Source organism: Phyllopteryx taeniolatus, chromosome 13 (genome assembly GCF_024500385.1).
Source record: "Phyllopteryx taeniolatus isolate TA_2022b chromosome 13, UOR_Ptae_1.2, whole genome shotgun sequence".
NCBI classification, from domain to species: domain Eukaryota; kingdom Metazoa; phylum Chordata; class Actinopteri; order Syngnathiformes; family Syngnathidae; genus Phyllopteryx; species Phyllopteryx taeniolatus.
The window spans coordinates 15881128-15897606 of record NC_084514.1 but is presented as its reverse complement, the minus strand read 5'-3'; the positions used below and the strand labels follow the sequence as shown (position 1 = coordinate 15897606).

The 16479-nt window shown below is 40.5% G+C and overlaps 1 protein-coding gene across 4 annotated transcripts in view; it reads right to left on the bottom strand.

Annotated features, from left to right (window-relative positions):
- The window catches only part of LOC133488362 (pleckstrin homology domain-containing family G member 3), a 32197-nt gene that overhangs the window by 7444 nt on the left and 8274 nt on the right, over positions 1-16479 (bottom strand). For 3 of the 4 annotated variants that reach the window (XM_061796119.1, XM_061796118.1, XM_061796120.1), the window contains 11 exons: positions 7538-8067; positions 5393-5493; positions 3394-3463; positions 3262-3308; positions 3025-3175; positions 2816-2947; positions 2542-2724; positions 1952-2044; positions 1425-1511; positions 1308-1338; positions 1070-1171 (listed from right to left, as the gene is read on the bottom strand). In XM_061796119.1, coding sequence (XP_061652103.1) covers positions 1070-1171; positions 1308-1338; positions 1425-1511; positions 1952-2044; positions 2542-2724; positions 2816-2947; positions 3025-3175; positions 3262-3308; positions 3394-3463; positions 5393-5493; positions 7538-8067 — 1527 coding nt within the window. Of the gene's footprint in view, positions 1-1069; positions 1172-1307; positions 1339-1424; positions 1512-1951; positions 2045-2541; positions 2725-2815; positions 2948-3024; positions 3176-3261; positions 3309-3393; positions 3464-5392; positions 5494-6951; positions 7055-7537; positions 8068-16479 lie in introns of those variants that run through there. The other variant, XM_061796121.1, reaches the window with a different exon arrangement.

The window sequence follows — 16479 nt, the reverse complement described above, 5'->3', positions numbered from 1 at the left end:
CTTAGTGAGAGAGGTAAAGAAGAACCCAAAGATCACTGTGGCTGAGCTGCAGAGATGCAGTCAGGAGATAGGAGAAAGTTCTAGAAAGTCAACCATCACTGCAGCCCTCCACCAGTCGGGGCTTTATGGCAGAGTGGCCCGACGGAAGCTTCTCCTCAGTGCAAGACACATGAAAGCCTGCATGGAGTTTGCTAAAAAACATCTGAAGGACTCCAAGATGGTGAGAAATAAGATTCTCTGGTCTGGTGAGGCCAAGATAGGAATGGTGGCGAAAATCAGGCACTGCTCATCACCTGTCCTATACAGTCCCAACAATGAAGCTTGGTGGCGGCAGCATCATGCTGTGGGGGCGTTTTTCAGCTCCAGGGACAGGCCGCCTGGTTGCAATCGAAGAAAAGATGAATGCGGCCAAGTACAGGGATATCCTCGACGAAAACCTTCTCCAGAGTGTTCAGCACCTCAGACTGGGCCGAAGGTTCACCTTCAAAAAAGACAATGACCCTAAGCACACAGCTAAAATACCAAATAAGTGGCTTCAGAACAACTCTTGACTGTTTTTGAATGGCCCAGCCAGAGCCCTGACTTAAACCCAATTGAGCATCTCTGCAAAGACCTGACAATGGCTGCCCACCAACATTCACCATCCAACCTGACAGAACTGGAGAGGATCTGGAAGGAGGAATGGCAGAGGATCCCCAAATCCAGGTGTGAAAAACTTGTTGCATCATTCCCAAAAAGACTCATGGCTGTAGTAGCTCAAAAGGGTGCTTCTACTAAATACTGAGAAAAGGGTCTGAATACTTATGGCTGTGTGATATTTCAGTTTTTCTTTTTTAATAAATCTGCAAAAATTTAAACAATTCAATTTGTTCCTGTCAATATGGGGTGCTGTGTGTACATTAATGTGGAAAAAAATGAACCTAAATAATTTTTGCAAATGGCTGCAATATAACAAAGAGTGAAAAATTTAAGGGGGTCTGAATACTTTCCGTACCCACTGTATATGTGATTAACTGCAGATGGGGTTGTGTGCGACTAGACAGACAAAATGGGGTCCGCAGTCTTTTACCAGATCTCCTCCTCCCAGTCCATCCTGCAAGATGGAAGTCATCTGATTGGTAGGAATCTGCTCTCTTCACCCTCTCTGGACTACAGTGGTACTTCCCAAGACCTAAGTAGGAAGTGGATGGTCACTACACACATTTTACTTTACAATAACAATTTGCTCAAAAGATGAATAGACAGCATGCAAATTGACATCATGTAAACCAACTCTTCTTCTTAATATCAATCTTATAATCACTCACAATTAGAAGTGTCCACGATTGCTTCTTTTGCCTAAAACATGAGAGGGGTTTGAGAGCTTTAACACAAAATGGCTCAAAAGAGATGCAGTTATACAGTGAATGGACACTGTTGTGTACCTTTGGTGGAACAATGGCGTTGTGGTTCTCGAGAATGAGCCTCTTGATGTGATGGGCCCAGAGACGCTTCTCTTCTACAGATTTTGCCTACAACAACAAGCCCTTGTCCATGTTATTAAAGATACAGAGGACAAATGCTGGCATGACAACACAAAACACAATGCAGTGCACAAACAGCATCCAAAATAATTGTTTGCTGTAAACATTCCTAAAAATAAAGCGGATATAGAAAGTGAGAAAACAGCCCTGTTTTTATAAATATAATATGGTCATTATATATGTTTTCAGGCATTGTCATGACAAAAATTCTTCTGCCGCCATCTCAAGAAAGTCAGAAGTTTTGGTGAAATTGAAGGCCGAAATGGACTGGTATTTGAAATACCATTCGTAAGGCCCTGTTTTAACAGGGTTGTGTTCACTGTCTATTGGCATTGTATATAAAAATGATCAACTCAAATGAGTTTACTTCTGAACACACACACTATTTGTCAAGGGACAATTGAGGGCATGTGACAGTTCACATTTACCTGCACTGTATGGGGCTGCTTGGGATGCTTGAAATGAATGACACTGAAGAGCAGGGGATCCTTTGCACTGTCAAGCAGCATCAAGGTGGAACACTAAAATCACAGCAATAGGCATTTGATTATGCAAAAGGGAAGGTCAAGTTTACTCAATGTACCCTGTTTTCATGAGGATTTAGTAAGAGTATGAAAAGAAAAAAAGAAAAAAGAAAAGAAAATCACTATAAATTGTGTAAAAGGTCGCTTGCTTTTTTCAAAATAATTTTGAATATTTCCTACTCCCTGAAAATTAGAGTATAGTATGCATTAAGTATACCATTTTTCTATGCTTGTGAATTGTGTTGCACTGAATTATTGTCATGCACGGACGGAGCTTTCGGGTGGAGGTGGGGTGGGTTGTAAATCCACTTTAAACATACATACATAATGTACCTGTAATATCAAACATCATTTCGTATCATTTACCAATATAGTCTTGTGAGAACACATCATATCTTAACCGTATATAAACCTGCAATTGTGTTCATTATTCTGGCATTTAAAGAGACCATTATTGACATTATAAAATAAAATCTTTTTAAAAAAAAACATACTGAGATATGTGTTTTGTAGACATAGTGCTCTCCTCTTCTTTTGGTAACGAGCAGCATCTTTTCAAACAGGAAGAGTGTACGACTGTTCTTTGCCCGCAGGACGTGAAAGGTGCCCTCCAGCACCAGCTCGCCATAAGTGGTCAGATCAGGACCCTTCCAGTTGATCAAAAGAGACTGGATCTCCTGCACATACATATGAAAACAACTAAACGCTTTCCAACTTGTAAACAACTGCGTCAACAAACTTCTCGTGTCTGTGGTAATTGGAGCAAACCTGCACTCTGACTGCATGTTCGTGTTTCCTCTTCATGTCGTTGATGTACCAGGCCACCCCCGTCATGGTGTCTATGGCCTCCTGGATCACCTCATACCCCTTCTCGTCTGGGCCAAAGTGCTTTGCAATTTCCTTTAAATGATTAAAAAAAGAAAACAAGATGAAGGACAATGTGGCATTGCATTTCAAAGTAGGAGAAAAGTCTTTACCTGAAGCAGAAGGTGATATTTGAGGATCCTCTGCACTGGCTTAAGAAGGAAAGAACCCAAAGGGAGAGAACGCTTCAGAGCAGCCTGACGATCCTTGAAGAACTGTGCCAAGGTTTTGCTTCTCATGCAGTCAGTTAGTGCTGCTACTGAACTGCAGGATTGTGAAAATATATTTATCAGAAGTCCAACATCATCAGATCTCCAGGTATCTTAAAGCAATATGTTTGCGCCTCTTACTTTGGATAGTTGGTGCAATATTGGGTGTAGATTTCAAAATATTCACTCTGGGGAACCAAAGACCAACAATCCCATGACACATGTATCCATCTGTTTCCTGAATAGCGTTGTGAGGAAGATAAGAACGCTCACCTTATCTACAAAGCATTGGGCGATGGCCACAGGGTCATTCTCACACATGTCCAAAGACTGCAACAACTCACTGAAAAGAGACCATAAAAAGATGAAGCCCAAAAGATAAATTCATTATTTTAAAGAAATACATGATTGTCTATTGTAAAAAAAACAAACAAAAAAACCTTCTCTCAGACTCCATAACAATCCAAAAATATTCATGTTGTATGCTTTCTTTCCACTAGTGGGAAGTGCAGACTGTACAATAGGAGCCTGCTGTGGAACCAAGCGTCAAGCCAGGAAGAACTTGATTTGCAACCCCATAAAAGGAACATCACAACACTTTTCTCTCTATTATATGAAATTGTAGACTGGGAAACATACAGTGCTTGACAAATTTATTAGACCACCTGTCATGACCACGTCACGAGAGCATCCAGCATCTGAAGTGCTTAAATGTGGACTCTCAATTTCAGTGAGCTCTGGACGTTCCATCATTTGAACAGGAATAAGGATTTTCACCTTTTTTCCCCCCAAACTTGAGCCAGCTCACTAGGTTTCTCTGATAAGTGAGAAATAAAATGAAACATTACACTTAAGCACTAAAGCATTTTTTTATGTTAGGGATTGAAGTAAATAAGAACGCTATAATTTCTACACTGTACGATTTTTGCATTTTTATAAAATTAATGCAAGCTGAACTGCATTACGTGAAATGACATTCATCTAGTAAATGTTCACATTGTCCGCTATCAGAATCAGAATCATCTTTATTTGCCAAGTATGTCCAAAAAAACACACAAGGAATTTGTCTCCGGTAGTTGGAGCCGCAGTCAATTGACAGAGAACACTTTTGAGACATAAAGACATTGACAAAAAAAAAAAAAAAAACAGCAGTAAAGGGTTGCTAGTTATCTGGTAATGCCGGTACATACACTATAGATTAAATCTTACGACAGAGTGAATCACTAAATCAGTCATTTGAAAATGTATGTATTATAGTAAAAATATTTTCTAAGAGCATCTCGATACTGCTGTATTAACCATTCTAAAATAATTTTGTTGAGCAATGCTGGTAGTTTAAGGCTGCTTGGGTATCAACCTTACACGAGGTGGTGGTCGAATACATTTCTAAAGCCATATATATATATGTTCTAATATTTGTGGTAGAGAGAATGAACCCTGTTGCATCATCATGGCACTTTGAAAATAACCAAAAGAAAAAGAAAGCTAATATTGTATCTTTTCTTGTGTGTGAATATAACTTAAACTGATGTCGCTGTCTGTGATGAAAGTAGTATTTCCTTTTCGAATAGGGAAATATAAGACTAAATCCTGCCATACCGTTTAAATGGGTTTTCAAATTTTAAAATCCTACACTTTACAGGGTTCTGTGGAATTACCAGTGTAGTTCCTCACTATGAGAGGAATGTTAATGTGTGTTTTGGCAAGCAGTGGGGTCAGCAATGGCTGCCCGCTGACGTAAATGGTGTTTCATGTTTTTAGTACCCACTTGGAGTCACTGGGTGAAATATCAGCTCTTCATAAAAGGCAGACTTGATACAACTCATTTGTTTTTCTCTTCATATTCCTTTATCTTGCGGCATGGCGTTTGACTAGTTAGCAAACCTGCCTCACAGTTCTGGCGACCGGGGTTCAAAATCCAGCCTCGCCTGTGTAAAGTTTGCATGTTCTCCCGGTGCCTGTGTGGGTTTTCTCCGGGTACTCCGGTTTCCTCCCACATTCCAAAAACATGCATGGTAGGCTTATTGAAGACTAAATGGCCCGGAGGTGTGAATGTGAGTGCGAACGCTTGTTTGTTTATATGTGCCGTGCGATTGGCTGGCGACCAGTTCAGGGTGTACCCCGCCTCTCGTCCAAAGATAGAGGAGATTGTGACTCTAGGATAAGCAGTACAGAAAATGGATGGATGGATGTTCCTTATCTGGAGTTCTGAGTAAAATCATGTGAAAGAGGAATAATGCTGGTCAGTATGGTTACAGAGGAGAGAACGTACCTGTTGAATTCATAAATATCCTCAATATTTCCAAACAGAGCGCACACTTGTTCTGGACGTATGGGAAGGTTGCTCATATCGATAATGTAAGCCAAATAGTCCTGGAAAACAGTGGTGGAAATCGAGTCACATCACAATTAATGCAGATAATGTTGATTTTTTTGGACGGTATAATTGTGACACTTGCAGATTATTCCCCCTGGAGGGAGCAAGGATGAGCATGCAAGACCATATCACATCTGTTATCACATGCCATTTGGTTTTCAGTTATATAGTAATATTACAAGTTGATTTTTTTTAGGTTTAGATATAAAGGAAAATTAACACGTTAGTGATGCGATTATTCAAAAGGATTTGGTTCATTAAGTTATGGGGTGACATGACTGACAAAAACCATGAACATCTACTGCTCATTCCCCTCCTGGGACTCAACACTCTATTGAACTATATTCCGGGGCAGATGAAAACTTCTAAAATTCACAGGAGCCAAAAAATTAAAATCAGGATGACTATGCGCCATCATGCTCAGTTACACACTCACGTGTCATACAAACAAGCAGTGAGGAATGTGGAGACAAACGCACATGTGTTGACTAACTAAGAGTACACCAGCTATTTGTTCTGACACCCTAATGGCGTGTTGCAAAGGCAGACAAAAACGACATACAGCTAGTGCAGTCCACATCGTACAGCTGGAAGAACTGCACAGCATTATGTATGTAGATTCCTGCGCAATGAGAGCACCACGCATGTGACCTTCAGCAAAGTGTAGGAGATATGAATGCACACTCGTTGCAGTTCTAAGAGTTGCAATAGAAAGTACTTTTTATTTTGATTTGAACATGACAGCTACACTAGATGGGATCTTATAGAACACTGTTGACGGGATGCTCATATTCTTGTTCATACAATGTTGGTTGGGTATGGTGACTTGTGCGTGAGCTAAAGCCAGGTGTAGGGGATGTATTTGGCTGTGTGGCACCATCTGGGGGTCAAACAGCTGTTCTCTCCACTCCCACTGAAGGGACAGTTGAGAATGAGAGGCATGTGAGCGAGTGATAAAACAACATCTTAAAAAAAACAAAAAAACAAACGGATGGACGCAGTTTCAACAGCTGTCACTGGGTTATGAGTCATTATCAAGAGACTTCTTTGATGAGCTCCTGGACTTAAGTTTCTCACATCTCTGCTTCATTTGAGCTACACTGTGATAATAGAAGAACTCACTGGATCAATGTGATTAAGGCTGTGCTGTAATCACAAAAGCGGATACATCTGTATAAGAATATGTTCTCACATTGTAGCTAGTGGAAAACCCCACTGCTCTTTTGTATCACGGGACTAGTGTTTGTGTTGGCTGGAAGGGATTTGTATGAGTGTACAGCTGTGGCCAGACCAATCATGTCAACCGAAACACTAGGAGCCAGGTCATAATTTGAAGTGCGTTAGTCAGGAGGTAGACTTAGACGCCAGTGTGGTGCCGAGACAAGGTGAGGAAAGGTGCTTGTTGGTTTTCAGCCAGCCTGTTTCAGAAATGACTTACATGTTAAACACATTACCATGAATAGCAGATGATTGTCTGACAGCTAAGTGCTCCTGTTTCTATGCTGCATGCATGATTGAGGCCCAAAGAGGTTTCTCTTTCAGCTAGTTGTTTCCAGACTATAAAAAGTGGTAAAAGATGAATAAATTGTTGAGCGGTAAAACCATTTTTCAGTACACCAAATCTGAGATGTCAAAAGCAAAGCTTGGGCCTGCATGAAAGACCTGCATTGTGTTCAAGTTGAAAGATCAACTATGAACTCACTCTCTGCAAGGTAAATAAACACACTGGCTTATATACAACATGACCAGGCCGTAAACTGCCGCACAGCCGTGATCAGTATGGTCTTCAAATCTTCCAAACATGACATATACTAGCCAAATGTCAGATCTACTTTGTGGTTGTTCACAGATTTGTTTAGCTGTGAATATCCACGAAAGTTTTAACTTGCACAAAATGATATTTGCGCTCACTGACTGTTGACAGCCTGCAGACATGACTTCATAGCGTTCATAGCGTTCTTCCAAAATAAAACTTGTTCAGATGCTAATGAGTAATGCTAATTACTGTAATGCTGTACAGTAATTACAACAGTGACTCACCTCTACAATGCTTCGCAGATCTTTGACGTACATGCGCTCAGTCTCGATGATCTCCATGACAACTCGGTCCACATGGGTCAGTTTTGGGTTTGGCGCCATTGTGTCAGTGATGACAGGCGATGTGGGGATGTGAAGGATCTCTGCACTTGCCTGCCTGTTGGAGGTGGCGTTATTGTTATTCCACTGGTTACCGATCAGGTGCGGCTTCCATAGTCCGCTGGACCCTGCGAGGCCAGGACTCTGGTCTCTTCTCTGCTCTACTGTGCTTTCGGCCGGGCTCAGCTCCAAGTTGATGTCCTCCTCGCTTGGTATGGGTGGGGTGCAGGAGGAAGGAAGGGTAACTGTGCTCCCAAAAAGGCTGTGACTGTCACGGGATGACCCAGAAGACAAGGTGGACACTAGACTTACTGGACGTTCCCCCTCGCCATCCAATGGCTCCGCACATAGTTGGTTGTAACAGTCTGGATCCAAGTCTGCGTTTGTTTGTTCATGTTCTCCAGCGGAGAGGGGTGAAGGTAACTGAGGATATTCTATATAGAAGAGAGGAATACAGAAAAAGAGGATGGATGTCATAAGTCAACTGAGAAATCTGACAAAACCCACTTTTCTTTAGTTGGCACACCCTTTTCGGATGCCAAGTATTAATGATATAAAAAAATTAGACCAAAATAAATCATTAACAATCCTTTTCCATTATTAATGTGAACCATAACCTGTACAACTCAATTGAAATCTTTGAGAGGGAAATTAAAATAAACTTAAATAATGTGGTTGGAGAAGTGTCAACACCGTCTTATAATTGGGATGTGGTTGAGTTCTGAAGTAACAACATTCAAATTCATGTTAAATGGGAGCCCGCACATACCAGCCACCATTTAACGTTCCTCTGATTAACCCCAGTTGTTTTTGTTTTTGCTTCCTAGAAGAAGCCTAAAGGTTTTGTGCTAACACTGACTGGTATTTGGAACTGTTCATAATTCCCTCCACCTTGTCTAAGGCCCCATTTCCAGCTGAAGAAAAACAGCCCCAAAGCATGATGCTGCCCCGGGTGCCCCCACCATGCTTCGCTGTAGGCACGGTATGCTTTGGGTGATGAGGAGTGTTGCATATGTGCCAAACAAACTTTTTAGAATTAGGGCCAAAATGTTCAACCTTGGTTTCATTGGACCATAATGCATTTGCCCACGTATTTGGGAGATTTTGTAATGGGCCAATGTAGATGAGCTATTACTGTTTTTTTGTGTGTGTGTTGTTGTTGTTTTTTTAAACACTAGTATGACAATTTCCATTATTGTCTAAAGGATTTTTTTCCCAAATTCAAACGAATAATAAGCCAATTAGTACTAGTGTTTTTATTTTTTGTCTGCATGTGAATGCCATGAACAAATTGCGGTTATCTGCGGCAAAAGGTTCAGTGCTCTGGTTTCAGATAGCGGTGAGTGACAGTTCTTGGCTTATAAGTTTTATAATTATTTAAATTCTAAAGAAATACATGTTCCGTTTCACATCCTCCCTAGCCAGAAGAACATTTTTCCTCACAGATGTTCCAAAATATATGAAGTCATAGGCAATGTGAGACTGAGTGGTACCGAGTTCCCTCTGTACACAGAGTTCAGTTTCCTGAGGTATTTGTAGTGTGCAAAGAGGTCAAACCCATTTTATGCTACAGATGTTTCTGCCCATGTATTTTGACTTCAGACCAATAAATTGGATTGAATAAGGCTACAATTGTAAAGTGAAATGGTTCAGGTGAAGTCTATTGCCAAGTGACGATGGGGAGGATACTTTGGTGCTGACAGATGTAGCTCACAACGTTGTCCGCTTGAAACCCACTCGCATACATCAGTGTTGACAGGAGTTAGCATAAATGTTAATCATTAGCTGTGTATCATTGAAATTCAGCCCACATTTGAAAATGTAACAATTAAGCCCAAGAGAAAATGTGAAAGAAGTGGAGGGATTCACTCTTACCCAGCATTTGCACTTGACTCTAGTGAAAATACAACCTGCTATTGTTCTTCTTGGACTGAAGCAAGCTACACAAGCCAGAAATTTCACACGAGAGCAGAGCAAAGCTGTCAATGAAGTTTGACAGCTGAATGATACCCTTCCAGTTTATTCACATGCACACACACATCTGGCGCCCTCCTACTTTCCATGACTCAGTTTTGGCCCGAAGAGAGACTGGTGCACCGTTATTACTCTGTCTACTCGCTCCACTATCCACACGAAGGTATACAAAGCAATGCGGTGGGAGAAACAGAGGAGCAGGCTCGTGGGAGACGACCGCTGCTTATGCTTCGTGACAAACTACAGGGTTGATGGTGCAAAAAAGGGAGGACAGCGGTGAGCTATTACATACCAATTTGAATGGTCAATCTGCTTCCTTTGCCATTCTCAAACTGTGCTGTCTGGTCTACAAAACTCACTTCCTTCTCACCTCCCACCCAAATATTCCTTCATAATAACACTGTTGTCCTACAGTGTATGCCAAGTTAGAGGGAAGGGCAGAAATGGCCCAATAAGCAAAAAATGAGCACCGTTCTTGCAGTTTGAACACTTCTATTCAAGATTAGACAGCTGAAGAGCATTTTCAAATGACTAAGTGTGTAGGATCACTATTTCACTTATCTGAAGACCCGAGCAACAGGCCAGCTCAGCTTGTACCATAGCTTTGATCAACCATTACAGATAGGCATAAATTATCTGTGAGTGAAACCACTCACCACATGTTTCCCATCAACAGAGCCACAGCGGAGCGCTCAGCCAGTGCAATCGAATGCAAAATGGTTTAATTCTTCACGTTATGCAGACGAAAGATTTAACGATGAATGTGAGCGAGGAAGAGGAAGGTTGTAGCCTGGAATGTCTTCGACATCAGCAAACATTTGCTCTTAATCTCAGTGGGATGTGGAGACACATTGACAAGGCCAGATCTATTACAGTGTCATTCCTGTCAGATGTGTACAACTAAATGCTATGGTATTAAACTACTGCTTAAACAGAACCACGATAACACCCATTGGTTTGTGAACTGTTGTTTTATAGTGTGCCAATTCTCCATTAAGTTTTGTGTGTGTCTGGAACGAGACACAACCATATCTGGATATTGTATTAGTCTTATGGTCATTGGAAAAACATGTTCCTGGGGGGGGGAAAAAAAAGGTAAATACACTAAAAAAGGTACAATATCTTCTGCCATGCATTTACACCCACAGAATGTCACTTTAAGGCCCACATACCAATGAGGTTTTGGCAATAAGACACGCTGACGAAAACATTACTGTGCACATAACTATTTTCTGCAAAGCTATTATTTGTTAAATAAAATGCGCACCAAGACTCTTTCTATCCTGCAATTCACTTTTCATAATCTCAGAATCTGTTCTTGCAAGTAACAACTTTTCGGAAATATTTATATAATTAGATAATCTGACACTATGTAGAGTTTTCATAGTTGAGTATATGCGCTGCAACCTTTAAAAAAAAATCCAGACCACAGCTTTTGCAAGTTGTAAAACCCCCTTTGTTTTGCACAGTATCAATACAGTGGTTTCCTCTCTAATATAAACATTAACCAAGTCGAGGCTACACAGACAGTATAGTATCTAGACTCATGTAAAACAGCCCCCAAACTCACTCGTAGCAGTATTTTGCGGAGTTTCACACTACAAAACTCGTCAGATAATGCGTTCAGTAAATTAATCTTAATGGATTAAACTTGATCAACTGTTCATCTGTGTTTGTAACAAATAAAAATGCTTGGAATTACACTAAAACAAACCTAATTGACCATCTTTGAAAAACAGTATCCTGGTCTTTAAGCAGAGGTTTACGTTTTCAGACAAAAAGCTAAGTTAATGCAACAAGCATGACCATCCCCCTTTTCTTAGGTTGCTTCCTTTAACACAAATCATCTGGAAACTATTTCTCAAATTCAACAAATTACTGTTTTAGCTTGTTGTGAAAAGATGATTAAAATGGGTTAGTTCTACTCCAGTGAATACTTCAGGCTGGTCCCCAGGTGAAAGCAGACAGGACATGATGACTAATCAGTCTATATCTTGTAATCTAAAGTCTAGCCGAGTTTCTACTATCAGACCAGTAAAACGTATGGTTCACAGGCTCTGATGTCATAGCGGTGATTCTGGTGAGTAACAGACTACTGAAATGAACGGGCCAGAGCACCTAGCAATTAACCTTTCTTTTTTTGAAAGGTGGCGTCACTGCAATGACAGAAATGATCTACATCACTTTGAGGCTCTAGGTGCAGACAACATTCCTTTATATAGAAAAAAATCTGGTTTGTGAAAAAAAAATATCTCAGAATGCTTACCTTAACTGTAGAGACCTAACGACAAGAGTCATGAATGTTCCAACCATAACGTACTTTGAAATGATCTGGCATATATCAGCGCAAATAGTTACAGATAAGGATTGCTCCACTCCCTCAGGAAATGATCAGACACAGCATGCAACTACGAGGCTTCGCATAGGTTGCAAAATCTTGTGAGGATATGACTCATTTTTTGAACAGGTCAGCATGCAAACAAGCTTCAATGTGGACCACAATGCAAATTCTGACACAGGCAACATTACATTACATTACATATTTATATGGCATATGCCTCTCATAGCAAAACAGAATTATGAAGACTGTATTCAGTGTTCTGTAATACAATGGAGAACTACATAAAAGGTGATGGGTAATGTGAGTCAAAAAAATAAAATAAAAATGGAGAACTACATAAAAGGTGATGGGTAATTTGAGTCAAAAAAAGAAAATTAAAAAATAGCGGGGGTTGCAAAGGGCAAGTTGGAAGCATTAACAGTAGACAATGCTAATCATATGTTTAAAATATCTCCAGGTAGTTAGAAGTCACTACATGATGGCACAGACAGCAATGATGAGACAAACCCAAGCGAAAAAGGACAATGTGTTAAAGCTAGGATCCTTATTAAATCCGCTCACCTTCCCTTTCAGACTTTTAATATGATGGCTCACAAGTGAGAATGAAGACCCTTTTCCCCACTATGTCATACATTTACGACTTTTATTAATCAAAAACCCAGAATTACTGATTAAATCTTTCCACAACTATCTCAATTGATACTAATGTAATTTTCTTATAAAATTGGGCTCTTATCCAAAACACAACGCACAATCCTGCCACTGACAAACCGTGGGCGAGCAGAACAACTCCTCCTGAAGTATTTACTGCTAATGGCATGTTTGTCATTTGCATCTGCGTTGAGCATTTTTCCAAACACCGGAAAATACAACTACACCAAGGGGGGGGGGGGGGGGGGGATGTGGAACAGGCTATTACTTGCTCTATAAGTAACACGCCACATAACCACTCCTGCTTGATTAATAATGAGTCATGTTCCAATAGTTTCCCAAGTAAAAGTGAATCACATCTTACTTCACACCTTGTATTCCTCTTCACACTTCATACAAATTATGTTTCAACCAAAAGAATGAGCAGTGATACAAAAAGGCTTTTTTATTTAGGTTCGATTTTCATTTTAGGTGTAGGGTGCACACCTATATGCTGCTTCAAGACTTGGCTTCTCAGTAAATAAAGTGCATCATAGCCATACCAGTACAGAGATTTATTTGCCTGTCGCTTTCAGACAGAACTCCGCAAAGGGGGACATTGCGTGTGTAATCATACAGCCAATGTGGCGCAGGGCAACGAGATAATTAGATGTTTGGCCACATCAGCCTGACAGCTAAAATGATTTTCAAGGGCCATTGGCAGGGAGCAGTAGTGGGAAGCACAAAGTACAAATACTTAAGTAGATTTTTAAAGGTATCTGTACTCGGGATGGGTACCGAAATCTGTGTTTGTTTGTTTTTTGGTACCGACCGAATTCTGTCAGTACTACCGAGTACCAATTCACGTAAAATCAATCGTACCATGTTTCGATACCTTTGCGCGCACGTTGTGAGTGGAATAGCTAGCCAAATTCCATGGCACACTTGAACACATCGGTGCTGCACAAGAGCGTAATGACGTCACTCAGGCAGGTTCACTCACGTTCACAACAAACAAGCAGGGTTTGGAAGTATGGCAGGAAAGTAACGAAGCGGCAGAGTTGCGCTTGTGAGTCAGACACAGGCAGTGTAATCCATGTAGAGCAGATGAATAATACACTTGATGGGAGATCGGCAGCAGCAATGTTAAACCACAGCAGAAGCAGAGCAGTGGAACGTACTGATTGTACTGTCGCTGGAGATGGGGAAAAGTTCAGCACTTCAGAATTAGGAGCAAGCTACCAGCCGGCAATCCGTGAAAGCAGGTATGTGCCCAGGAGAGCTGGCAGGGTGGCAGCAGACTGGTCCAAGTGGGAGTGCTTCGTGGGGCACACACACCAGAAGGCTGTCCAGCCACAAAGCGCAGAGAGGAGCCACAGTAGTCCCACAAAGGAAGCTAGCTTCTGCCTAACGAGTGGCAAGGCATTCGCAGCAGACAGCTAAAAAGGTTATTTAACGTCTCTTTCAGGGGTGCAGAGTGTTAGATCGAGCAAGCTGAGTCTAACAAATAATTTGAAGTAATGAGACAATCTTTATTAAATCGATAAAAATAAGTACAAAACAGTGGCAGAGGCCATATATCCATACATCGTAATACAATGGAGTTTATAGTTCGTTTTTTTGCAAATAAGTTTACTTTGACTTTGTATTTTGTAATATTTTATATATTGTTTATCTTAATTATACTTCATTATTATTTGTAAAATATTGTTCTTTTCCTTGCTCTTCACTCACTACAATATTGTACCTTTATTTTTTGCTACATCCTCTTTTGCTCATTTGTTTTAAACTTGGGATGTTTTTTTTGTTAAATAGTTTCTATATTGAAAAGTAAATGTTAAATTGAATAAAAAAAAAGAAAAAGATTTTATCATTAAATAAATTATTTATTACCACATACACACACACACACACACACACACACACACACACACACACACAAGAGTACCGAAAATTGGTACCTTTGAGTACCAGTATTGATTCCCAGGTACCGGGAATTGGTACCATACTGGGTCAAATGTGAAAGGTACCCATCCCTAATCTGTATTTAATTTGAGTACTTTTATGCCATACATTTAAAAAGAGACATCTACTTTCAACTCCCAGCCTCATTACTTTTTCAACCTCCACGGATGACAACACAAGAAAAAAGAAAAGTCAAACTGAGATTATGGTTGATTGAGATCTTGGAAGAAAAAAAAAAAGAAACTTCTGGACTTGAGAAGGATTTAGAATTGACAGATGCTCACCTATGACATGAAAGAATGTAACAATGAGGAAATTCCTACTTCCATTAAGGCTGGTTTTTACTTTAAATTTCTGAGTTCACTCACAAACAAGAAAACATTTGCCACCTTGTTTAACGACACCTGTTAATTTGCTAATTTATCCTTCTAATCCATCGGCAGAGCACATGACCCTGTCATCCTTATTGGATACAAACTGAATCATCTTTCATGATACAATTAAGTCATTCCTTCTTGTCTCTGACTTTCCTTCTTCAGTGCCGCCAAAACCCCACAAGAATCAATGTTATGGTCCTGATCACCATGGGAAAAACTCCTCCCCACCTGGTAATGTGAATGGCTAGCCCTCTGGAGGACACGGCCCACATGCAGCGGGTGCGTTCAAGGATAAGACCTCAGGTCTTCACAGACCATAATCAAACAGCATGAGCCAAAATGCTACGAATTACAAAAGGCACAGATTAATTTACTATACCTGAATGGAGGGAAGGATTTAGGTCACTTTTCTTGGTGGTTTAAGGTTTTGTTGTAATTCTCCCAGCATTTGCCCCACAAGTAGATTTTAATGTTAATAATTAGCTTGAAGTTGAGTAAATAAATGGCAGTGGACAGCAGAGTGTACACACACACACACAAAATGAAACTACATTCCACACTGATAGTCAAGGTCAAAATGTGGGAAGCTTTTGGGGAATTTGAGTGTTTTAGAAGTGAAATGATCAGTACTTTATGCAGTCTCACTTTATTTAAAGGGTGAAATTAAAATATCCTGACACTACTTTAAGAATGTCTTTTTTTAAAGGTGGATAGACTGGCAAAATGAGAAAATTGTATTAGTTCAGTCCATCTAGTTTCTTCAACTAATTCACTCCACATTTATAAATAAAATTCAGGAGTTTTGACGAGGACCGACATTTTTCGGAAAGGCAGGTTTGTCAGTCTTACAAGCACAAATTGTCGGGAAAAGCTCACATTTAATCCTGTAAACCTCCCGTGTACTCGGCCCCAGCTCTGAAAGGATCCAGCCGAGCCAAGTGACCTCAGTGTATTGGCATGTGATGATCCACTTCGGAAACCCCTCCACCGACATCTCACCCCCCACCAACAAGAATGCTTCAGGCATCCGCATACTCAGCAAGCCCTCAATCTATTCAACGCTCGCATTTCCTTACCCATCTGAGAGGCGCGAGTCTACTATAAACGTTACCACCAATGTGGCGATCTACAACCACACTGCTGTCATGTTAGCGCCTCTCCAGAGTACACATGGGTTGGTGGAAGGTCAGCTGTGCTAAGTGTGGAGGAAGAGATTAATTTACTTCATACCAAGTCGTTAATCACATGCAGAGTATAAAAGTTGTGATGCAGTTTATTCAGTGGTTTAAGCATCCATAAAACTGACTACACCAAACAGCAGGCCAATGAGGAATTTAACATCAGTAACCCCTCTTTTGTCCTTACAACACTGTCCTCCGATAAGGCAGAAGGATAATGCCAGATAGTGGTAGGTAAGTTAGGTAAGAAAAAGAGAGCAGAAAACAGTCAAGATATGTGGAGCACGTTCAAGCCACTTGTAAACATTGTAAACTCCAATGTAAATAAAACTTGGAAAATAAATGCAAAGTCCACAGTAAGTGGACCATTTTAAATTAATT